The following is a 24,914-nucleotide window of genomic DNA, read 5'->3' as shown; positions in this document are numbered from 1 at the left end:
TCAAAAATGAATACACCTTTAAAATTTTTTTTAAATTAAAAAACAAATAGTGGCTCTGACTGCATAAAGAGATGGTCGGGGACAGGATGAACCACATGAAGAATAAGCCTCTTTCTCCCCCAAATCCTCAAGAGTCTTGGTCCATTTATCCTGAACCAGTGATTTCTGGCTATCATGATGATCACCATTATCACTGTTATTTTTGTAAACAGAACCCACTCCTAAACTGAAATATGCTTCGGTTGCCTCTGGGGTGTGGTGCCTAGAAGTCCCCATTGTCCATTTCCCTTGGTGGCCTCTATACCCTGTCACTGAACCCCTGGACCTCAGAGGGTTCTGCTGTGAAAGCTGGTATTTTAGGGCAAGACTGCTGTCTAGTCTGTCAACTTCTTTCGTTGGACCTGAGTCGAACCCGCAGTAAGTATGAGCAGGAGGCACTCTATGCCCTCAGGACGTCCACGGCACACACAGCTGGGCACTGCACACGCACACGTGTGCACACGGGCACACACCGTGCACTGTGGTGTGTGCTGGGAAAGCCCTGCTGAGGAGGTCGGGTGGGCGCGTGGAAGGGAGGAGTGCCCGGAGCAGCACGGAAGGAGCCTTCTAAGGGACAGGGGAGGGACAGGCGCTCCCTTGAAGCCGCATGGTGTCCTAAGCTAGGGTCTCAACTCGCGAATGTGGGATGGGCATGTGTGTGCAACTGGTGTGTTCAGGACGTGATCTCTGTGACTCCCGGAAGGCAGAGGGGAAACCGAGGTTCCGGGAGGAGCCTTCCGACCTGAGGTGCCACAGCCTGCCAGTCGAAGAGCCAGGACGGGCCACCAGGTCTGCCTGTTTGCGAGCCCTGAGTCCTCACCCCGTGCTGCCCTGTGCGGCCCCTGGCCTTGTGCCCGCACCCGGTGGGAGCGCCATGCCGAGCATGGCCCTGGGTGGGAAGCAGCTGGCCCTGTTTTAGGAGCGGCCCTTGGCTCTGGTGGCCTGAGCGGCGCGTCATGTGCAGACTCCGGGGTCTTGATTCCAGTGCTCTTCCCAGGGCGGCTGGTCCCTCGCCACATGCAGAGCCTCTCCCCGCGACAGCCTGAGGTCTGACCGCTTAAGAGCGGCCCCGGGATTCTCAGCAGGAATGGGGAGAAGAGCGCTCAATGCAGGGTCTCCCTCTCACCAGTTCCCACAGACGTGGCCCATTATTAACAACAAAGGGATGAGGAGCCCAGCTCCTCCCTCTGCAGATTCTCATGGAGCAGGCCATCTCCGAGCCCGGCCGGCCGCTGACATCTGTTAGTCACGGCACAGACGCGTGATTCCCATCTTGCCAGACGCACGGCTTATGTTCTGTTCGTTGCCGGGGTCTCGCTAAGTCTCCCCGCCCCCCTGAGCCGGGGCGCTTTCCGAAGGCTGGGCTCTGAGAGCGATTGGAGACCTGGTTCTGCTGAGGACATCCCCTCCCCCCCTCCCTGGCCGTTAGACGTCCTCAGAAGCAGGTGGAAATGTCATTTCATTGTCCCAGATGTGCTTCCCCTTCCACTTTGCTTCTACTCGAAGGCCTTCTCTGTGAGACGTGTGTGAGCGTCGGGCCGAGTCATTGACCTTCAGCCGACCTGGGTGTGAGGCTCAGCCTCCCTTTGGGTCCTCTGAGCCCTAGAAACCCTTGTCTGGCAGGGGCCTGGGCCGGGTGCACTCCCCTGGGGTCACCTCCTCTGGCCTCACAGAGACGCCACCATTGCCATATTTGCAGTGCTGGGGACGTAAAAGTTTCCAGAAGCACAGAAGAGCATCAGCACCATGGTCCTGGTGTGCCGGATGCCTCAGACTGGGAGCTGGCTCCCGCTGCTTCCCTGGCATGGCACTGGCTTGCCAGCCGCCGGCCCGGACTCTCCAGCAAGCAGCAGGCAGGACGCCCGGTCCCTGGGCCTGCTCTCGCCCCTGCCTGCTGCCTGTCCTCAAAGCCTCCGTGCAGACCCATCCTCAGGTCCCTCCTTCTCTTACGCACGTGTACGGGCATTAGCATCCAGCGCATGCGCCCTCCAGCTCCCATCTGTCCGCAGCTGTGCCGCCATCCCTACCTTCTGGGGGCAGAACCGCACAGAGCGGCACCCTCTCCATGTCCCGCCTCGGTCGCCAGACTCCCCAGCGTCCGCAAACCTTTCTCCCTTCCTGCTCACCTCCTTTCATAGGGGGGCACAGCACCTCGCCTGCACCACTCCCCTACAGCCCTGCCACCTGGGCTCTTAGTTCCTTGACCCTCCCCCTGCCCCGTGTGAGGCTCTCCTTTCTAATCTACCATATTTTTCAGCTAAGTGTTCCTGGCAAGCTGTGAACCACATCCCTCCCCTGGTCAAAACCCTGCGTCGGATTCCCATTTCTCTTAAGATAAAGCATATGATTCTTAGCCCAGCCTCCCGCCCTTCCTCTCTCTCCAGCTTCATCTTGAACATCTTCCTTTGGCGTTTTGTTCATTCTGTTTGCCTCAACCCTGCCGTCTGCTGGCCCCGTCTCACCCCTCCCAAGCTTACTCCAGCCACAGGGATTTTGCATATGCTGTTCCTTCTCTTTAGAATGTTGTTCCCTCCCCCACTCTTTGCCTCATCACCCTCACTCAGGTCAAGCAGCCTCTCCAGGAACGCTTTCTGACTGCCATGCCTACCTCAGAGTCTTCTATAACCATGAGCCTCTCCCTGGAGGCACTGGCCAGAATTATAATATCACATCTATGTGTCTAATTGGTCAGCATTCTCTGAGAGCCAGAAGCTTTGTGAGGACAGGACTGTCTGCTGGATCCACGAAGGAAGCCCTCAGTGCCCAGCACGTGGCAGCTGCTGCACAGACAGACGGATGGGGTGGATGGACAGATGGGTGGCTGGGCAGATGGGTGGATGGACAGATGGGTGCGTGGGCAGATGGGTGGATGGACAGATGGGTGCATGGGCAGGTGGGCAGACGGATGGGTGGGTGGCCAGAACTCCCTGCAAAGAAATAGCATTTGCAGATATATTTTTGACGTAGAGAAGAGAGGCACTCTCAGAAACTCCAGCTTGACACCCAGCAGCTCCTGTCACAGACTCCTGAATTACATCCAGACTCCATCTAATGTTACAGCCGGGGGACATTGAATTTACTATTTGGTGCCTTCATGAATCACACAGTGAATCACGATCCAGATTTGGGAGACTGGAGAACATGCATTTGAAACCTTGTTCTGTAAGAATTCACAGGGTGCTGGGGTCCCTCAATGGGCAGTGCATTGTGACCTTACAGAGCGGTAAGGACTGAGAGCCAGGACTGCTCAGCTAAGCACTGCGGAGCCTTGGGGTTCCCTTGAGCCGGTTCAGGGCCTGCTGGGGGTGGGGGCAGCTTGGGAAGGGGTGCAGGTGGCCTGGGCTCTGGATGCCTACCTTCCACACAACCGGAGGACTGCCATTTTTTCCCGTTTTGTCCATTGGGATGCCACAGTAGGTCTTCTCTGCTAGGAGAGGTTGAAAATGGCTATGTTTCCAAAAGCTCAAAGAATGACTCATTCAGCCAAAAAGTCAAGCTTCTTGGAATAGCAGATGTAGAAACAGAGTCTCTCTTTTTCCATTTCCTTTTTAACTTGGCTTTAAAATGCTCACTTAAAAAGAAATTTTAAGGGGTACCTGGGTGGCTCAGTTGGTTGAGTGGCTGACTTCAGCTCAGGTCATGATCTCATGGTTCATGGGTTTGAGCCCTGCATCGGGCTCTGTGCTGACAGCTCAGAGCCTGGAGCCTGCTTTGGATTCTACATCTCCTTCTCTCAGTGCTCCTTCCCTACTCATTTTCTGTTTTTCTCTGTCTCAATAAATAAAAACGTTAAAAAAAGAAATTTTAAGAGCAAAAGGTAGAAAAAAGGAAAAATACCCACAATCTCAAAAAGCACCTGTCCACTTCTGAAACCTCCTACCATTTTTCTGCAAAACTTACGTCTTCTCAATATTAAATTGATATCCTGATTTTTCTTAATGTTGGAACATTTATCATTTTTCCCGTGATATTATCATGTTTCAAAAGTACTTAAAACTTGGAAATCAGGCAAAAAGATGATTGCATGTCCTTCCAATGATAGACTAGAATGTTCTCTAGCCCCTTTCTACTCAAAGTATGGACCAATGGCATTGGTGTCACCAAGGAGAGAGAGAAAGCATACATGCACATGAGTGGGGGAGGGGTGCGGTGGGGAGGGGGAGGGAGAGAGAGAGAAAGAGAGAGAGAGAGAGAGAGAGAGAGAGAGAGAGAGAGAGAGAATCTCAAGCAGGCTCTGCTCTGTTAGTTAGCATGGAGCCCGAAATGGAGCTCCAACCATGAACCGTGAGGTCATGATCTGAGCCGGTCAGAAGCTTGGCCAAGTGAGCCACGCAGGCGCCCCTGAACGTTTTTAAGGTGAGCATTATTAGACTTTGTCAAATGGACAAGAACGGAAGGGCATCTCGGGCGGCCAAGCAGCCGGCAGAGGCCGAAGGGTGCGGGTTGAGGTGGGGAGGTGATGCAAACCAAGGATGTGAATGACGGCCCGGCAAGGGGTGGCGAGGTAGGAAGGAGACCGGACTGAGCAGAGCCCGGGACCCTGGATCATGGATTCAGTGTACAGGGAAGCCACCGACAGTGTAAGCAGAGAAGCAACATGAGACCTGCGTTTTGAGAAGACACCTCAGGGGCGCCTGGGTGGCTCAGTCGGTTAAGCGTCCGACTCTGGCTCCGGTCGTGATCTCACCCTTTGTGAGTTTGAGTCCAACATCAGGCTCTGAGCCTAGGGCCTGCTTCAAGATTCTGTGCCTCCCTCAATCTCTGTCCCTCTCCTGCTCACTTTCTGTCTTTCTCTCTCAAAAAAAAAATAAATATTTTTTTTAAAAAGGAGGAGACAACTCCTCACGGCCTCCCTGGGGCCCCGAAAGGGTGCGAGAGCGGACCGGGCCGGACCTGGAGTAGTGACTGGGATCGGAACGTGAGAACAGAAGGCATGTAGAGAGGTCCAGGGCCTTGACCAGGATCTCCAGTGCTTTGGTGAAGACACGTCCTCACAGTCCCTGCTTCTTGACCCCCCCACGGGAGTCCCATGGCTGTGCCTTCCTTTGGGCTTTTATCTGAGATGTAACGTCTCGAAGCTGCAGGACGCTGATTTTCTCCCCCAAACGAGCTTGTTAGAATCATGACACACGAATACCAGCCCTGCCAAAGCACAAGCCACATTTCCAAGAAGACGGATAGCACCACTAAAAATAAGAAAGGATTAAACACACATTCCGGCACAGTGACAGGGCATTCTTGGGGAATTTGCTAGACTAAACTACTTCGGACACTCTTAACCGTGTCTGTATCCACAAAACCAGACCTCCAGCGGAGCTTCGCCAGGATGCAGATTTCTGGTGCGGGGGGACAGGCAGTGTCGCTGCGAAGCCTCCGGGGCTGCCCGAGGGGCTCGAGCAGAGCTGGCCCACGCTCAGCAGCCCTCTGTCGGCGAGAAGTTCCGGCAGACCTGTGTCGGACGACAGGCGCTGGCAGTTTTCACAGCTCTGATCCTCCCTGGCAGACCCCCAGTTCACAGAGCAGGAGGCGGAGGGCGGAATCGTGGCCCATCAGTGCAGGAGAGCAGGAGAGAACCTGAGTGTGGGGGTGACTCCACCCACAGGTTTTCACGGGAAAGAACCCAGAGGCATGACTCTGTCTTGACCGATGTGAATCTCTAGTCGGAACCAGATTGAAAATGGGCGTTCAGTGACAGACTTCAGAGCCCATTTCTATCCCGCTACCTGCCACCCTTTCAGGAGAGCTCGGCGCTGGAATTCGCGCTCTGTGAGGCCCCCGCAGGGCCGGGATGCCCACGCAGCTGTGGCGCACTTGGCGTGGTGTGTGTGGTTTAGCAGCACGGGTGCACCTGTTACAGCCTGGGGACCCCCCCCCCCAAACACGACAGAGGGCAAGAAGCCAGACGCAGGAGTGCGTGCCGTGCTCTTCAGCCGTGCTGGGGAGGAGAGCAGGCGCAGCTCGTCCAGGCCCTTCGGAGTCAGGATCGCCGGTGCCCTTGACGGGGGTGTGGGCGGGAAAGGGGTGCGAGGAGGACTTCGGGGTTCCAGTCTCGTTCACGTCGTATTCTGGGTGCTGCTCGCACGTGTGTGCTTAGCATGCATTGGATATGACTTCGGTGAGCTGTCTCCTTGGGTTGTATTCAATTTTCTCTATGGATATTAGACATCAGTAAATAGTTTTTAAAAGTTGAGAAGTAGCCAGCCATGCACAACCTCTAAAATATCTCCCTGCTGGCAATGATGGGAAAATCACCTTCTGCCTGTCAGAGTTGGGTTCTGACAGGTGCTGTGCCCTGTGCTCTGTGTGTTTTAGCTCCTTGAGTGCTCTGTGGGGGTGCGCCTTTACCCTGTTTTGCCGACGAGAGAAAGGGGCTCGGGGAGGTGCAGTACCTTGGCCAAGGTCACCCAGCCAGTGAGCATGTGCAGCAAGAGGCCTCTTTCCATTCCCGGAATGACTTCCACGTGTGCGGGCAGTTTTCTTCCCTTCGCCCCATGTAGGAAGGGATGCTCTCTGCTCTGGCCGATTTTCTCTGAGGTCATGTTCTGGATTCAGGGTCCTCGGTGCAGCTGTGGCAGCTCGGCTGCTCGTGGATGGCTGTCCAGCCCCTCCCCTGGCACACACCCCTGCCCCCCACTCCGGCTGTGGGAACGGACACACAGAGACTGAGACGCTCACCTTTGCTCTTCCTATGACCAGGACCAGTCACCAACTGACCCGTTTAACTAACGGGTAGTCTTTACGAAGAGCCACCGTCGGCTAGGCACTCGGTGGTTCAGTGTTGGCAAGCTCAGATTTGGGGGTTTGGGGTTGGCTGCACCTGAGTTCAAATCCTGACTCTGGACTGAAGCTACATGGCCCGGAGCAAAAGGCCTGTTCTCTCTGGCCCCCCACAGCCCCCTCTGTAAAATGGTCATCGCATCCCTCCTCGGGCGGCTGGGTAAAGTAGACGGGAGGCTACAAGAGACGCGGTGAGCCTGACACACAGAGGAGCGCTTGGGCAGAGGGAGCTGGGAGCCAGGCCCTGAAAGGGGACGTAAACAGTGCCGGTCCCTGGAAGTCAGCACTGTGCCCAGTCACCCCATGCAGCTCGATTCGTGAATCGTGATTCGTGAAGCTTCCTGGCCACGGTGGAGACTCAGCTGGCCTCCAGCGTCTGCCTGGCTTGAGACAGCTCTCCCCAAGGAGCAGACGGCCCGGCTTGCACAAAGACGGGGGGAGGCGCCAGCTGGGCACCCGAGGGAGACAGTGACTGCCCAGGGCTGGGATTTCCATCCCTCTGCAGTGAGCTTGAGCAGGCAGCGGTTGTCAGTGAAGGCTTTGAGTTCTACATAACCAAACCCCATGGTGACCAGCGGGGCTCAGCAGAGCCAAAGGTGCAGTCAGTATTCACACGCGGTGGGCAGTCAGTTCTCCAGCAGGAGGGTGGGGGCCCCGACTTGTCCACCGATTTCTGCGGTGTAAACCCTCACACCGCATTCACACTACCACCACTCGCTGTGGAGCGGGGAAGAGAGGCACACAGTTGGCTCTTGGAACAGACAGAGCCCGCGCCTCAGGGGTCGCGAGTGGCTGGGCGCTGCCACGGGACCAGAGACAGGTGGTGCCCGGCCCAGGGAGCTGGCATCGGCCGAACGCTTGCGCTGAGCTACGCACCGAGCCGGACGCTCGGAGAGAAGTCGTGTGTCACGCAGAGGCATGCCCATGTCCTTCCCTGCAAAACCATAAAGGGGGGACTTCCACCGCGTTATGTTCACTTCGTGATGTTTCACTCAGACTTGTTACCACCCTTTCGAGACCCGGGGCTTGGATTTCGAGCGCCTGTTCCCAGCCTACCGAAAAACCCATCAGTCTGCCACCGGGAGAGAAGGGAGCAGAGTCCAGTCTTCAGTGACAGCAGTCTGGACTCCTCGGCGGCCCCCTCCAGACGTCCAGCCCGGGCTGGACTCGGTCCCGCTCTGGGCACTTCCATCTGAGAATCATCCCCCTTCTGCTCTGCCCCCTAGGTGGTCTTCGAAGCGTTGCACAGCCTGGAGCCCCGCGGCTACGTCGTCGGGTGGATCATCGCCATTAGCTTGCTGGTGGGAGTCCTCATCTTCCTGCTGCTGGCTGTCCTGCTGTGGAAGGTGAGTCTGGGGACCGTGGGCCCCCCGCCCCTGGAGGACCAGGCCTCCCGCCTCCCGAGGAGCCTCTAGACGGAAGCTGCCTTTAGGACCTCCTTCATGGTGCAGGGACAGCAGAGCGCGGTCAGTGTCCCCTGCGGGCTTGAATGGGCTCTCAGCGCCACGTGAGGCCGTTTGAACCGAGAGCAGACGTCTGAGCCCCGCTCGGTTCTTACCTTCCTGACGGGATGTGGGGGCCGGACTCCGGCAGGAAAGCAGGGCCTGGGGTGGCTCGCCCTTTGCTTGAAGAAAAAACAAGCAAAGGAACCGCTGAGCAATTCTTTGTTCTTTTCCCACGTGGAGTGTGAGGAGGATTTTTGCCCCGAAGGCCCGGGCAGCTAAGATGAGCTACAGCCCAGAGTTCCGCTCTCCCGGCCCCCGGTGGTTCCTTCAGGGGGGAGCCGGGGGGTAACTTGGCCAGCTCCCCACCTGGGGAGTGCCTGCCCCTCCTCCTTGCCCAATCTTGTCACTGTCTCACGGAGAAAGGGGTGACCTCACCCCAAGCCTGAGGTGGTTTCTGCCTCACACTTTCAGAGATCTGGGGTCCCTTCGCTTCAGAGCCTCTGTCCCCATCAGTGCCAGCCCCAGAGCCCTCCTCTGGGGGAGGCGTGTGTCCACTGCTGTGCGACATTCCAGGTGCACGGGTCCCCGGTCGGTCCTTGTGCCTCCGGCTCCTAGGAGAGCAGGAGACTGTAGCTCGGACTTGTGGCGGCCGAAGCCCCGCCCCGCTGGCGGTCCAGGTTTCAGATGCAGGTGCAAACCGTCCCTCACGTCCTTATGGACGATGCTTTAAATTCAAACAACCTGTTGCTTTGGGATTACAAAATAATTTGTTTATCAATCAGGCGTTGTAACATGTCAATAAGTAAAAGTACAAAACGCTCAGGAGATCACATCTGATAATAACCTTAATGAACAGCGTAGCCTCTTCTTGACCTTGTTCTCTGCGCGGTGGCAGAGACCAGGAGTTCTCACGGCATCTACTTCGTTTGGAGTAGGGTGTCGGACTTTCCAGTCGCCTCCGCGACATGTTGGAGGTACAAGATCCCTAAAGCTAAAACAGTGGGTTGGATTAGTCACCCGGAAAAAAGCACAAAGCACATGCTTCTCTCCAAGAAGTCTAGAAACAGGAAGCACGGTGTTTTCGATACGCGTTCTTCAGGTTGACAGTTGGGCTGGTTGCCTTAAACGTGGAGCTACGGCACCTGAGAAAGTTCTGGAGGCCTAAGGAAAAGTGTGTGGAGCCCATTCCCCGAAGATCGGTTTATCTTATGTCCCCTGCTTCTCAGACATTCCGTGTGCTCTTTTCCAGCCTTTTCTTGCCCCAAACACAATCCGGTGACCATCTCTCCATGTTGGCACAAAACCACGTCCAGGACGCCGTGAGGCCACAGAGCCGGCACGCCCCCTGTCCTGTCCCCTGAGGCCGGAATCTAGGTGGCTCTTGCTTCACACCCCCTGTAAACAGTGCCACAGTGAATATCCTGAGAGCCAAATATTTGCACAAATCTTTCATTATGTACTTAAGATGAAACCCTAGAAATGGAGTTACCGAGTCAGAGGAAATGCCTACTTTAGGCCTTTTATTACATCCTGCAAACTGCCGCCAGCGAGGTTATACCCTTTCCCCTCCCACAAGCGCTATTATCAGAAGTGTCCGTTTTCCTATATGTCTGCCAGGAGTGGATATTTCCTTTTCTTAAAAAAAGATCTGCGATGTGTTGTTTGTTTGATCTGGGTGGCCAGGTAGGTTCTCAGCTCCCCCTTTTCTCCTCCAACTCCTTCCTCTGCGGGGACAGCCTCTGGTCTGCGGGCGGGGGACAAAGCCCGCTGAGTGTTTGGGATCTGACAAGACAGCAAGAGCTGTGGCGGGGGGGGGGGGGGGGGGGGGGGGGGGGGGGGGGGGGTGTGTGTGTGTGTGTGTGTGTGTGTGTGTGTGTGTGTGTGTGTGTTCATTCTGCCTTTGTCTGGGCTCTTTAGATGACAGGAAGTCCTCCAAGGCTGGGTACGTGAGACCAGCCAGGGACAGCGAGTGGGGAGGGTGGTGGCCGTGCCCCATTCCTGCCCAGGATGGGCCTGCCTCCTCTGGCCTCCCTCCTCGGCTCTGCCACCGGGGTGCGCCGCAGCTCTGTGTGCACACTCTTGTCTTCCTCGCCGGCCGTCTGCTTAGCTTTGCTTCCACCGTGTTTATTGAAAGAATGAGGTTACAGGAGGTGGCTGTCCCGGGCAGCCAGGACCCCGACATCACCCAGCCATGTGTGATCCCACACGTCAGGACCCGAGAAGGCAGACCCCACCCTCTACTATGGACGGGGAGAGGGCGGGGTGGCAGCAGGCAGGTGGCAGCATTGCCCCAGACCAGGTCTTGCCGTTCCTAACCAGGCGGAAGAGAAGGGTCTGAAACACGGGTGAGGAGGCGTATAAATGACGCCAAGGTGGAAACCGCTTTGCTCAGCACCCGAGAGCAGTGGTTGGTGTCAGCTCGCATGCGGCGAGCGTCTGCTGTGAGCCGAGCCCTGCACGGGTACCCGGGCGCCACAGTGCCCGTGGCTCCTCCCGGCCCTTGAACGCCTCGCCGTCTGGCGCACAGACCTGTACACGGAACAGAGGGTGATAAGGGCATGGAAACTTCCCTGGAAACTGAGAGGAAGGTGCCATTAATCCCCCCTGCCCGGGGATGGGGTGGGGGCGGGGGGAGGCCACAGAGCCCCTGTGGGAGGTGAGACCAACAGCTGTGCTCCAGGAATCCGGCTCCCTCGCTCGCCACCGTGTGGCTGGGGAGAGCCACCCCTGTGACCCACAGTCCCCTTCTCCTGATACAGAGACACCCGCAGAGACGCGGGCAGGACGCTCGGCACTGAGCTGAGCACAGAGAAGCACCCGAGAAAAGTCTGGGGCCATTTCACCAATGAGGCGTCATCCACACTGACCCCGGCTTCGGGCTGAGGGCTCCAGGCGGGGAAGGGCAGGCGGATATCCCCTCCAGAAGGAAGAGGAGGTGGGGGCACGAGCAGGGGCCAGGGGGTCTCGGGCAGAGCAGCAACAGGGCCGCAGCTGTTTCAGGAGAGAGATCTGGGGACAGGCTGGGGGCTGAGGCGAGGCCAGCACGTCAGAGCAGGACCTGGTGGCCCGTTGGACTGGGGAGGTCGGGAGGAATGCAGTCGCCTGTAGCCAGAGGCGGGAGGTGGGTTCGAATGCTTTCTGGAAGAGCAGCTCGGCGTGAGGCGTGCCGAGTGTGGGGCCCACACGACACTGGCCTGGGCGCCAACGCCCCCAAGCCCCTCCCCCAGCAGGGTATCCCTGTCCCCTCTGGCCCGGCCAGCCTTCCCTTCCCTTTCCAGAACCGAACACACTGATCTCAGGCATCACCAAGGCCCTTCTTTTCATTTGCAAAAAAAAGCCCAGGGATCCATTCATAGTCTCCTAGGAGGAATTCTAAGGACGCGAGGACACACACAGACCCCAAAGGAAGGTGCACACCCAGAGCCAGAAAATGTCCGGAAAGCAAGCCAGATAACCCCCACCCCTTCCCCTCACTCCCTTTGTCCCCGCGGCCACTCTGCACGCAGGCCTCGGGCCTCCCGGGCGGACCTCCCTGTCCGCACTTCTCTGCGCATGGAAGGAAACGAGGGGGCCCCCCTCTGCTGTGCAGTTCCTCTCGGTGGCTCCGAGCCCCGGACACTGACTGGCCAAGGCCTCGGGTCGCCAGCCTGGCGGGGCCAGTGCAGAGAAGGCCCAGCGCTGCGGCCGCAGGCAGGGACAGGGTGTGGCTCAGCTCCGGCCATGTGTCTCCCACCAGCCAAAAGGCTCAGCCCAGGGAAAGAGGAAGATTCCGGACGGCACCCTGGGAGGTGGGGTGGGGGTGGGGCGACTCTCATCTGAGACCGGTGCCCCAGAGCCATCCGCTCCTTTGGGGTTTCATGGTTGCTGGTGATGCTGTTGCACACATTGTAGGCTTTTCTCTTGTACCTTTCAGCCACTGCTGTGTCACCAACTGCCCCCAAGTCAAGGGGCATTCTGTCTCACAAAGGTGTGGGTCCGAAATGCGGGAAAGGTCTGTCTGGGCGAGTCTTCCGCTCCCAGTGACACTGAGTGGGTCACTCAGTAGAATCTCCCTGGTGGCCGGGCTGGTCTGAGGAGTCCTAGACAGCGCCGCCCACATTCCTGGCACCTTGGTGAGGATGGCTGGGGGAGGGGGTGACTGGACTCACCTGAGCCCCTCTTTCTCTCCATGTAGACTTAGAACCTTCCCAGGGCGGGGTCTGACTTCTTACGTGGCGGCTTGGCTGGCCCAGAACTGGGGGAGTGTCATTTTCCACTGTATTCTGCTGGTCAAAGCAGATTCACGGAAGGGGACACAGACCCCACGTCTTTTTTTTTATGTTTTTTATCTATATTTGAGAGACAGAGACAGTATGAGCAGGGGAGGGTCAGAGAGAGAGGGAGACACAGATTCCAAAGCAGGCTCCAGGCTCTGAGCTGTCAGCACAGAGCCTGACGCGGGCCCGAACCCATGAACTATGAGATTATGACCTGAGCCAAAGCCAGACGCTTAACCAACTGAGCCACCCAGGCGCCCCCAGACCTCGCATCTTAAAGGGAGGCGTAGCAAAGGGTTTGTGACCGCCTTTCATCCGCTGCATTCACAGTGTTCAGAAATACAGGCAAATGCTCAATCTTTTCTTCCAAAGTCCTGATTGTTTTAAAGTAGATGAAACCTCGCCTCCCTCCATATGTCATAGGCAAGATCATGCTTGAGCTCCTTTGAGGGAAAGGAACTAAAAGTAAATCTTGGTGCAGTATTCACAAGTGCGCTCGGCACTCAGAGTGGGCAAAGCTGCAATGAAGAAAGGAGGTTGACAGAGGGACTTTAAGAAAACTATCTTCTCTTTCTTCTTTTAGAACATGCGAGCATGCACGTGCATGAGTGGGGGAGGGACAGAGAGAGACAGGGAGAGACTCGTAAGCCCCAACACAGGGCTCGATCTCGCAGCCCTGGGATCATGACCTGAACCGAAATCAAGAATCAGACACTCGACTGACTGAACTGCCCGGATGCTCCAGTGTCTCCTTAAACAGCTAACTAAATATGATGACTTTATAGGAGGTTGAAAATGGCAAACGAAGTGTAGGATTATTTCAATGACCTGCGTGTTCCTAAAACTTCACCTCCAGACGTCTTGCCCACTGTGATTCCTGTGTCTATAACGTCAGAACAAGGCCGTACGTACAGTGAGTTGAGATCCAATATCATATTGACAGTCCAGTGCCCGGAAGTCTATGGATTAGTTGGACTAAGGCCCAGCCTCGTGTGTAGCTTCCAGGGCTGGCCTCCAGGGTCGGGCTTAGAGGCACAGTTCACATACATCCCCTCCAGTCCTGTCCAGGGGGAAGCCGCCGTCCAGTCCCAGCGGCTGCTTTGGGGCCTCTGAAGACAGCCGGGTGGCGCTCAAGTCCTGTGCCTTGAGGGGCCACATCTCTCGAAGTTCCCTTCCCAGTGGCTCCTGCCATTGCTCCCTATGGTTGTCGCCGCCGCCTAGAGCCGCTGTGGCCCACATGGCTGCTCCCCGGGAAGTGCCACATGGACACGTATGGCGGCGTGGCCTCTCTGACAGCAGAGCAGGCGGCTGTACCTCACAGGCCCCGGGGCAGCACGCTCACCTCGAGAGACCACGGGTGCCTTCACCCAGCACACAGCACTGCGTCCCTACTCGGCGACAGGCTCTTGGCCACAGAACAGCGGGAATCGAAAGAGCCCTTAGTCAGTCTGGAAGACCCCTGGGAAATGCGGTTAAGTGACCAGAGGGAGTGGCGGAACCCAGCACACACAGCCGGACCCCGCCGGGCCCAGGAGCTGTGCCGCCGGCCGCCGAGCCTCCCGCAGGGCCCTGTGTGCAGCCGGCGTGCCCCCCGCCTCTGCTCCTCCACCTGTGAATCTAAAAGAAACCCCTCACAGGTCAGCAAACAGCCTTTTCCAGAGCGGGACCCCAGGCCCCTGTCTACACTGGGCAGACCCCAGGCCCTCCCCAGCCCTGGCTCCAGCCCCAAATCCACAGTGAGGGCCCTTCAAGAACTGAAATGGATCCTAACCCGCTTTTCCGAAGCTGGACGTGAGCAGGCACCGGGGCCATAATTTAAACTGCGTGTGAGGATTCCAGGAGCGTGCCAAGCCACCAGGCAGGAAGAAAACTTTGAAACACGAGAAAGGTCCAAACGAACACCCCCCCCCCCCCCCCCCCCCCCCCCCCCCCCCCCCCCCCCCCCCCCCCCGGTCCTTTCGCTCCTGCTGGGCTGAGCCTGGTGCCTCTTCAAGACACTCGCAAAGGCCTGTGTACAGAAGAAAGCGTAGCCGCTCAGAGGACAGCTTGGTGTGGGACTCGGGCAGCGCCTTCAGCTCCTAGAGCCGGCCTCTGAGTCCAGCAGTGCGAGAGGGAAGACCCCAGGAGACTTCCTTTGGGGGAGAGCGCCGCATGTAGGGCCCCCGGCCTCTCTCTGCCTCCCTCCCCTCCCTTGGGCAGTTGGCCAAGACACACAGGCCGCCCCTCGGTGGAGGAGAAACGCTGCCTCCTTCTCTTCCATGTTCAAGGAACCTCTCCCCTCCCGGCCCTTTGCCCCTTTTGCAAGGCAAGGAAGGGAGGAACCACTGCCTCCCCGGCCCTGTGGCCGGTCCCCTCCCCTGTCCCAGCCCCGGGAGCCCGAGGCATCCTCCGAGGGCCTGCTCCCCCCTCCCGGCTGGCTCTGGGCTCGTGGTTTTCACTTGAGAGCCGTACTTCCGACCCGAGGCAGAAGCCCTCAAGGAGAAAACCTGTGAGATGCCTCAGAGAGCGAGCGAGGCTTGGGGGCCCTGGGGGTGTCACCTCCCCCGCCGGGCTGTGAGAGCTCACCCTGCAGGGCACCCTCCACGCCGCCCCCGTGCCAGCGACACTGCGTGGGCTCGGGGCTGCGCTTGGAGTAAATACTGGGCGTCTGGAAACACAGACGTGCTGTGTAAACAGTCGGGTGACCGGAGCAGACGGGAGGCCCGAGTGAGTTGGAAGGAGGCGTGTGTGCGAGGTCCTCGGAATGGCTGCCGGACGCCGCCCAAGGCGGGGAAGGGGGGCGGGGCTCTCACAGGAGCCCAGGTGCCCTGGAGTCGTGCCACTTGGTCCCTCAGTCACCCCAGAATGGGAGGTGAATTCCCCGGTGCGGACCCCAAAACGAGCCCCGGCCCCCTACTTTCTGGGCCTCAGGCCTCCCACACCGCCTCCCTGACGGGGCGATTCCGAGGAGATGTGCCGTTTCCCTCGTGGTCTTCTGGCAGGTTCGAACCAGAGGGTGTATCAGGAAATGGTGTCAGTCTGTCCAGGGGAGAGGGCCCAGGAGCTGCTCCCTGGGGCTGCGGGCTGCCACTGGCCAGGACCACGACAGAAAGCCAGAGAGCACACTACCGCCTCCCCGCCTCCACCCGCGGCCGCACAAACTTGGCCCAGGTCCCCCCCTTGAGGGTTTCCGTGGACGTTTCCACCACACAGACAACTGTGATAAACACAGCCTCTTGCCCTGCAAGTAACAGAGCAAGCCCTGGAAAGTTCCAGAAAAAAGTGCAGGACAACATCGACTCCACTGGACTGGAATGGACGGTGGGGCAGCGGAGTCACAGATCGTCTCCCACCAGCAGCCAAAGCGGTTTGCCCAGCACGTCTGCGGCACTGCCCCCAAAGCGTCCGTGAGGAGCGAGGGCAGGGCCAAGGAAGGCCGGCTGCGCGAGAGGAACGTCTCCAAGTCTCACCTTGTCTTCGTTCTGGGAAGTTTATAATTCCTTGTTTGTCCATACTTCAACATAAAAATGGAGAATGCAAAACCTCCCAACACTCCTTGAAAACAGCCGTCACCAGACCAGGCGTCCCTGCCCTGGGCCTCTTGTGTGAGGCCTGGGTGTCCCCAGCCGTGGGCCCTGCAGGCTCAGCAGCCCCGAGCTTGCTTTGGGACCAGCTGTTGAGCCCCAGCCGAGGTCTGAGAAGCCTCGGGTCTCTTAGGCAGAGCCAGAAAATGACCCCCGCGGCCCAGGACCCAGGAGTGGAGCAGCGGGAGCGGTCATCAGGACTCCGGGCTCCCTCTGCCATGTGCCTCCTGCGCGCCTCTTCTGCGGAGGTCCTGCGGCACCGAGCAGGCCTGCTGTGACACACGGGTTGGGGGACCCTTGCTCAGAGCCTGCGCTTTGGGGTCTATATCAAAAGTCAAAACGAGGCTCTGACCAGAAGCACAAAGGCGATACCCTCTTTTTGTGAAATGGAATTAGTTCGATTGTGTAAACAACATGACTTAGAACCGCCACGGGACCACATCGCAACTTTGTGCAAACTAGTAAACAGAGCCCCGAAACCTTCCTCCGGTCCTTTAAAAAACTCAGAAACGTGCGGATTTTGTTGAGGGGGGTGCAGAGGAGGGGGAAAGACTCTGCTGCCATCTGCTGTGGTATCGTTGTAATAAATATTCATGTCCCAGATGTCCATGCTGTGAGGGCACCGCCCCTTTATACAGTGCACAGCCTGCACCACTGTACACAGCTCCCCAGCCAGGGGAGTGGACTGTATTTTAAGCAGTGGCATTTGGGCTGCATAGGAGTGGCGGCTCCAGCCTTCCGCCGGAGAGACTGCACACGGGTCACGTCAGGCACGGGGCTCTGAGGCCCTGTGGGGTTGGAGCAGGGCACAGAGTTTGCGAGGCTGCTTCTGAGAGCCACATTACAGTCATCCTAGGGGCGGAAGACCATTCTTAGCGCTGAAGCTGACCGCTCTGCTCGAGAGAGAAAAGCTTGCTTCTGGAAGCTTCCCAGGAGATGACGGTGCCTTCACCTTGCCGCTAACGGGGGCGAAACTCAAACAGGAGCACCCGGGAGCCACGTGGGGCAGTGCATCTGGGTGCTCTGAACCCCTGCTAGACTGCCCGCACGCTCCATGTCACATCCTGAAGCTAGCACAGCTACGAGAAAGCGAGCCGACTGTCGTCCTGCTTGGAGATGAATGAGAGGAGTCTGCTCAGCGGGACGAGGCACAGAGATGCCCCCTCGATCAGGACCCCACCAGCTGCTCAGCGGGACGAGGCACAGAGATGCCCCCTCGGTCTGGACCCCGCCAGCTGCTCAGCGGGACGAGGCACAGAGATGCCCCCTCGGTCAGGACCCCGCCAGCTGCTCAGCGGAACGAGGCACAGAGATGCCCCCTCGGTCTGGACCCCGCCAGCTGCGCCTGCGAGTGTGCAGTCCGTCAGTCAGTCAGACAGAAACTACGGAGTGCCGCGTCAGTTTGCTCATGCTGCGTAACAAACCATCCCAAAGTTTAATAGCTTAAAAGCAGCAGGCCTCTCTCGGGCTCGCGAGTCTGTGGCCGGGCCGAACTCCACAGGGGTTCCTCTGGCCACGGGTGGACTGGTGTCTGCTCCTGCAGGCCGCTGGGGGCTGGCTGGTCTCCAAGGGCCTCTGCCCAGCGCTCTCTCACCTAGACCGAACTCACGGAGGCTGGGCAGCGTTCCAGGAAGCAAGGGGAAGTGCGCGAGGCCTCTTGAGGCCTACGCAGGGAACCAACACGGCACCCCATTTCCAGAACAAGTCACCGTGCAGATTCAAGGGCTGGGAGGCAGCCCCCCCTCGTGATGGGAACATCCACGGAGTCACGTGGTAAGGGGCCGGGATGCGGGGGTGGGGATCGTGGCATGACTGCCAGGGTCAGGCGCTAAGCTGAGCTCCGGGACAAAAGGCACAAATCCTACCTCCAGGGAGCCCTCAGACTCAGACAAACGTGAGAGACAATGAGGGAGCCGTTGGCGTTCCGCCCGACTGCAGAGGAGTTGCTTCTCTGGAACTGAAAGCGAGTCATCGGGGTTAGGGCAGCCTCACCGCATCCTGGGCGGAGCCCTGTGCTCAGAACTGGGCGTCTGGTCGCCTCTCGTGATTGTGTCCTTCGCGCAGAAGGTGCTCTCGACATACCTGCCTGGCCAACCACATCTTTACCTTAGAGACAGTACTTCACAAGCAGGAACTGCGTGGACACTTCCAGCAAGCCTTGGGTCGCTCTTCGGACCTTCCGTAGGCGTGCTCTGAGGGTCGTGGTAACGGCCTTTTTCCAGAACGTCCAGGCCGAGCCCCAGTTCCACGTTCCTCACAGAGGGAGAAGGTGATGGAGGTTTAAGGAGGAAAAGTGTGTGGGCAGGGGACGGAGGAGGGGTCAGCGGTCCTGGCAGGTGTCATCTCCCGCTGAGAAGGACCCTCCGGGGCTGAAAACACTAGGAGCTCAGGGTCTGGCCGCACAGCTGCCTCGGGGACTGACCCTCAGGGCCCCAGACCCTTGGCAGTTGTTGGAAGAAATCTCCCCAGCCACTCAGCCTGCATCAGGGACCACACTCAGAGCCACTCCCAGGACCCCCTGGCCATTGGAGAGGTGGCCTGGCGGCGCCTTGACCTTTCTCATGTCTAGTGAGGCCGGCCGGCCCTTCTCCAGGGGAGGAGCTCCGACTCCGGGGCAGGATGACTGCGGGTACTCAGCCCCGGGGGAAGGAGCGTGAGGAGGAGGCACGGATAGCAGAGGCGTGGACGTGCCGGGGCCCTCGGCCCGCCTGGTGCTCCCCTCGGCGCAGGCTTCGGACTCACTCGGGGCGGGCGCTGCGGAAATTGCCGGTCGCGAGCGTTTTCAAACCCAGCCACAAACCCGGCGGACGGCAGACTCGCCAGCACCAGCCTGAGCATGTGTGGCCATCTGAATTCCTCCGTTCCAGGGATTTGAGGCCAGGTCGTTCGTTTGCAGGGTGACCTCAGGAAGCCCTGATCAGAGCAGGGAAGTGAGAGAGGAAAAGAGAAGGAAGCCATGAAGGTGCTTCGGGCAAGTTCCATCAGGGAGACTCCAGTCGGTCAGGCCGGAGCACCCCACTCCCGTGGGCCGTGCTTAAGGGCAGAGGCGGGGCATCTGCCGTCAGAAGCAGTGGCCTCGAACGCCAGACCAGACACGCCGGGCGTCTCCGAGCATGGGAGGAGGTCCGATCCAGGCTGTGAAGATTGCTTCCACATCTGGTAACAGTGTCTGCGACGCTGGTGTGACAGAGCCTAGACACGCGTCTTCCGGCCATAAGAAGCTGTCAGACGTCAGAGGGCAAGGTCTTTCCAGAACTCAGCTAAGAGGAACCGCCATCCTGGACCTGGCAAGACCCCGGCGTTAGGGGAGTTCCCCCTACCGGCTGTGGTGCAGGTACCGCACGCTTGGTAGGCTTCCGGGGAAGATCTAGAAGAGCAGCAAGGTAGAATGCAGACCGACAGACACTTTGAAGAGCCTGTTACATGAGAGCAGTATCTGTCAATTACCCCACGAAGGCTGATGTCTCCCGGAACACTGGAACGTTTATCAGAAGCCAAATGAGCTCAGAAGCGTCAAGTCCATGAGTTTCTTGGATCCTTTACTAAGGGTTTGTCAGATCCTTGACCGTCTGCTGTACATTTCATGTGTCCTAAAGGAAGAAGGACGCCTGGGGGTTGAGCGTCCGACTTCTGCTCGCTCATGATCTTGCGGTTCATGGGTTCGAGCCCCGCGTCGGGCTCTGTGCCAACAGCTCGGAGCCTGGAGCTGCTTCGGATTCTGTGTCTCCCCCTCTCTCTCTGCCCCTCTCCTGTGCATGCTCTGTCTCTCACTCTCAAAAATAAACAAATATATATTTTTTAATTTTTTAAAGAAAGAAAGGACGCAGCATCTCCCAAACCCATTTGTTTTAGTCCCAAAGGCCTTCGAGAAGCCAGAGAGTAGGATTCCTGGGACGCCGTTCCAGAAGCACTTCACCGAACGCGCTTTACGAGGAACAGTTGTCAGATACCCTGCGGGAAGTCAGTGCGTTTCGAAAAGTGGCTCCGCAATCATGCTTTTCCTAACTGGGTCTAATCCGAGGGCTTTCCCAGCGCCGTGAGTTCCGGGCGCGCCTGCCCCCTCCCCCCGGCGCCTGGGACTCGAGGCCGATTCTCCCGCCTTCTAACCCAGCTTCTCTCTCTGCCTTTTAGATGGGCTTCTTTCGCCGAAGGTACAAAGAGATTATTGAGGCTGAGAAAAACCGGAAGGAGAGCGAAGACCGTTGGGACTGGGCCCAGAAAAACCAGTGACCGGCCGCACCAGTGACGCGCCCCCGCCAACCGCCTGGCGTCCCTGATCTCTGTATCTTCCATATTTGGAAGAAAGAATCTTCTCCAGATTTTTCGGAGGCCCCACTGATGCTGTTCTCTTCCTCGTCTTGTCAAGCCCGGGAGCCGCCGTGAGGCAGCGCCCTGGCCAGGTCCCGCGACCGCGGCTGCCACCACCTGTTTCTTCTGAAAGATGAGCTCCGAACTTCAGAGAGCGAGCCACAGAGCCGGGCGGTGTGTATGGATGTGACGTGCGTGGCCAACCCTCAGGGGAACACTTACCTGAAAGTATTTTTATAAATATAAGCCTTTTATACTGACTATGTCTTTATATTTGTATCGATGTTTTATTATTTCTATTAAATAGTTCTATAATTCACTCAAGCACTGATATCTGGGCTGAAACCTTGGAAATACACGTGCATTCATGCAAATTTTTAATCGGATCGTACTATGGACCTTGCTGTTAAGAGAGACTTGCGGATAAAATGATACGAAGAAACCTCGTGTGGTGACTCCACGGGCGGGCGCGGCACGGGTGCTGGTGGTGGCGAGGCCCCAAGACGAATCGCAGCTTTGTTTCCCGGAGTCAAGTTTGAAGTAATGGGCTGAAGAACTGGCAGTGGTTTTTCATACGTACCTTGCATTGGAAGATTTCCAACAGGAATGTGGATGGAGAAGCCGGACCCTAGCGCGAGTCTGCTCCGCATCATCTGCACAGCAGACCTCACCCCGTCCTCCCGCTCGGAACAATGGAAGAGAGCTTGGAGCGAGGCCGTGGGGTCATCTGGGAAACCTCAGCATGGCGTCCCGTCCCAGACACCGTGCATCAGAGGCCACTCAGCACACGGACGAAATCCGTGCTCACCGCGCAGACTTCTGTCTGAATGCTGCAGTGTGCTGACTTTTCTCGGTAACAGAGTTCGGAGGCCTCCACTTCCCCTCCCACTCTTGCTGTCCCAGCTGATGGCGAGGGCAGATTCCTTCCCAGAGATGACCGTTCAGCCTGTTCTTAGTTTGTAAAATAGCGTTTCCCGAAAGCAGGCTCCAGTACAAGCTCTGCATCAAGGAGCTGAGTCGGGTAGTGTTCTGCTCCTGGGAGGCCGTGGTGAGCGGGTGAGGGATGCAGGCAGGGAAGGGGAGGAAGCCAGGCGAGGGCGCCACTTCAGAGGCCGCCCCGCGGAGGGTGGCTGTGGCCTGGTCCCACAGGGAGCTCCGGAGGACAAGTTGTGTGTCAGAGCTGAGCTTCCATCGCCCAGGAGAGCGATGAGTGTCCGGCTCTCGGTTCCTGCGGGCAGAATGGCTCCAGCAGCCCGGAGGCCGCCCCTGCGGGAGAGCCGCAGATGCACCCCCGGCCGGGAACCATCCAGAAGTGATGGGAGAAGACGGCGCTGGGATCCAGGCGCCGGGCCAGCGTCCTCCGCGCCCCTGCACGTGTGAATGCTGAGCTGTGGCCTTCAGCTCCGGGCTCCCTGTTTGCCAGGTTTATTAGCAGACGCGCACAGTTTTGAGTGCAACGTGTCGGTCTGAAAGGGCAATGAGATGAGGCGTGTAGCGTGCCCAGCACAGCGCCTGGACCGCGGCGAACAGTAGGAACCGCCACAGCCCTGGCTGGTGTCGCCACAGACCTTCTGAGGAGAGAAAAAGCATGTGGCTAAGAACAGGGTCTGACAAAGAGTCCTTACTGGCTAAGTAGAGCCCGCGCAAGCCCCAGGTGCATAAAAGATGGTAGCAAATGGGAATGGAACAGGAGACAAGGTGAGGGGCCTTGTAGGGCCTTGTTTACTGGAAGCTCACATGTTGGGGGAGGGGGTCTGTGAACATTGTTGCAAGGACAGAGCTCAGCCTCAGAGGAAACAGGTTTTTCTAAGCACGTAGGTGGCCACTACTTGGAAAGATACCCAGCGTTTGGGCCACATCGTGAGGATGCCAGACAGCTGGGCTCCGGCGCGGAGCGGAAGTGCCCTCTCGTTTCTGGTGTATGCAGGTGACTCTGCTGCAGGAGAACAGTGAATGGATCGCGTGTCGCTGCCTGGTGGCCGTGGGACGAGGTGACGGAGCCAGAGGGTGGATGGCATGAACCGGGCGGATCTTAGAACGAAGGCAGGGATCGTGCTTCTAACAGGGACAGAGGCACAGGGGCAGCCGCTGGGCAGACGCGGTCGGAGAGACCGGCTCGCAGAGTCTGACCAGAGCAATCAGGGCAGTTTTGAGGGGTCCTCGTCCCGCGTTGAAAGGACGCTCAAGCGGTGCGTCAGGAGCTGGACCCCGGGACACGGCAGCGTGTTCTGCCTGGAGAGCCGGGCCGTCCTGCGGGAGGCGTACAGGGGGTCCCCTTTGGGAGACCCCACGGGCAGCCGTCCCTCGACAGACTCCTGCTCTTAGCATCGTGCTGTCCTTTCCATACACCATTCGCGCTTGGGAGGTGCTAAACACATGCATTTATAGCCCTGCCCGGCCGCCTGCGGGGGTGCAGACGCACCGGTGACGGCGTAAGGCCGGCTGTGTCCCGGGGGCGGCCTCCGAGCCGGGCCCTGCTGGCCTCTGCTGGCCCTGAGCAGTAGACCCACACAGACTCAGGAGACCGCCGAAACCTCGTGAGGCAGTTCTGTCCTCTTCGGTCTGGTTCTTGGCCTTGGCCTCACCAGGAGCATGTGCTGGCAGCCGCCCTGGGGAGGGGAGAGGGGAGGGGGAAGGCAGGCGCCTCTGCGCGTCTGATGGGGCCGAGGCGCAGGGGGTTAGCCGCCGGAAGTTAGCCGTCCAGCCCGGGGGCCACGAAGCCAAGCCCACTGTGCGCCCTCTCCCAGCCGGCACTGTGCCGGCTCCACCCCGGCTCAGACACTCGGTGGGCTCTCGGGGGGGCAGGCAGTGAATGGCACTGTGTCACTTCTCCAGAATATTCTTGGAAAGTCCACAGTGCGTTCCGGTTTGGAACCTTCCTGCTTCTCTGGGTTCAGTGTGGACTCCGATCAGATAGTCTTCCACAGCGTTCGTTCGGTCTGCTTCAGCTGTCAGCGATGTGCTCAGTGTGGTTTTAACTGACACAAAGATAGAGGCACTTTAATATGATAAAGGACCTCTGTAAAACGTGAGGAAAATAATGCCCTTTTGAAGAATGACTGACTGATGCTCCATCGACATGGGACTCCGAGTCGGGAGTGCCCGCAGAGGGAGCCCCGGACCTGTGGCCGACGAGGCCCCGAGGCTGAGGAAGGAGCAGGTCCCAGGACGGGAGGGGCTCGCTGGCTTCGCGGTGGCCGACAGGCACACAGCAGGGCTCCGCGGCTCGGCCAGCTCGTCACTCCATCAGCGTCACCAGGACGGTGCTGAAGGTGGGGACTGTTGTAGAAAATCCGCTAGAACGTCCCCTGTCACCAGGTCACACGTAGCCTCCAGTCTTTGAGCCAAAGGCAGGGGAGGGAAGAGCAAACAGAAAACCGCAGGCCTCCCAAGAATATGTGGGACCCGTTTTCCACGCAGAAGTATGGTAGATCCCCCAGGGACACGTGTGCGGTCCCCAGCAGAGTCGCTTTCTAAAGGCTATTCTGCTGCTGTTATTTTGGGAAAGACGTCACGGCCACAGGGGAATGCAGTCACACGCAGGTTACATATGAAAGGTGCGTCTGGTGAAACCCACCTGCACTGACCCAGACTTCCAGAAATTTAGAGGCGGCGCAAAGGATTGTCATGTCGGGGAGGTGGCCCTTCAGCCAACAAAAGGCAGAAAGTGAGTGTCATTCCAGAGGTGCCCCAGTGTGCGGGGTTTAAGCAATGTGTTCTGCCAAATGGAGCAACGGTATACACAGTGGGTGACATTCTCTGAACAAAGAATGGCTGAGGGGAGGATGCAGAGCCACTAGGGCCAAGATGAGCCTTCTAGAATGTCTTCTGATGTTCAGCACATTGGGGGAATAATGAGCAAATTTCCCCCAGGGTGCAATGCTTCATAGCACAATGGTCTAGGTTTCAGACTTTGTTAAGTTTTTTGTTCTGATATGCACGGTGTGACGGGCAGAGTGAGTTAAAAGCCTTAGGAGTGATTACTTGCATGGCAGACGCCCACGCTGACTCCACTTCCAGAGCGTGACTGATGCCTCCACGCACGCTGCCGTTGAGGAATTTTGGTAGGAGCGGTGTTCCTCCTCACAAAGTCATTAAGAGTGTATTAAAGCCTGTGCGGTCACTTCTGATTCACTTGCACTGTTAGGAGAATGCAGGTTTACAAAAGTACACGTTTGGAATAAAAAATGGCTGCAAATGATTCAGGAGTTTGGTCTGTAATTTCTTTGCTAATGAAGAACGTGAACCTTTTTAGGCCGTTGAAGATGGGGTTTGGACGTAATACATTGTGAGCGTTAAGGGTCGTGTGCAGGTCTATCTAATCATGTGTGAACAGTCACCTCCATGTGGCCGAGCTGTCCCCATTCCACAGTCACCACCTTCCCGCCCAGCGCCACACTGGGACCCTTGATCGTAAACAAGCGTGCCCAAATTCAATGGAGTGGACTCCTCATTGTCAGTAGACCGCTTCCACTAGTCACCAAGCGCTTTCCCAGAAGCTTTTTGGTAGCCCCTTACACGTTTAC

General features: G+C 57.9%; 1 protein-coding gene across 1 annotated transcript in view; it reads left to right on the top strand.

The window, feature by feature from the left end:
- ITGA9 (integrin subunit alpha 9) overlaps positions 1-24,589 on the top strand; it is a gene marked incomplete at its 5' end in the record, with an annotated part of 310,114 nt that extends 285,525 nt beyond the window's left edge. The window contains 2 exons of the mRNA XM_029938793.1: positions 8,043-8,162; positions 20,212-24,589. Of these exons, the coding sequence (XP_029794653.1) occupies positions 8,043-8,162; positions 20,212-20,310 (219 nt within the window). The remainder of the gene's footprint in view (positions 1-8,042; positions 8,163-20,211) is intronic.
- Between the last annotated feature and the right edge of the window lie 325 nt (positions 24,590-24,914).

This window comes from Suricata suricatta, chromosome 5 (assembly GCF_006229205.1).
Source record: "Suricata suricatta isolate VVHF042 chromosome 5, meerkat_22Aug2017_6uvM2_HiC, whole genome shotgun sequence".
In the NCBI taxonomy this organism is placed as follows: domain Eukaryota; kingdom Metazoa; phylum Chordata; class Mammalia; order Carnivora; family Herpestidae; genus Suricata; species Suricata suricatta.
This window is presented reverse-complemented; position numbering and strand designations above follow the sequence as displayed.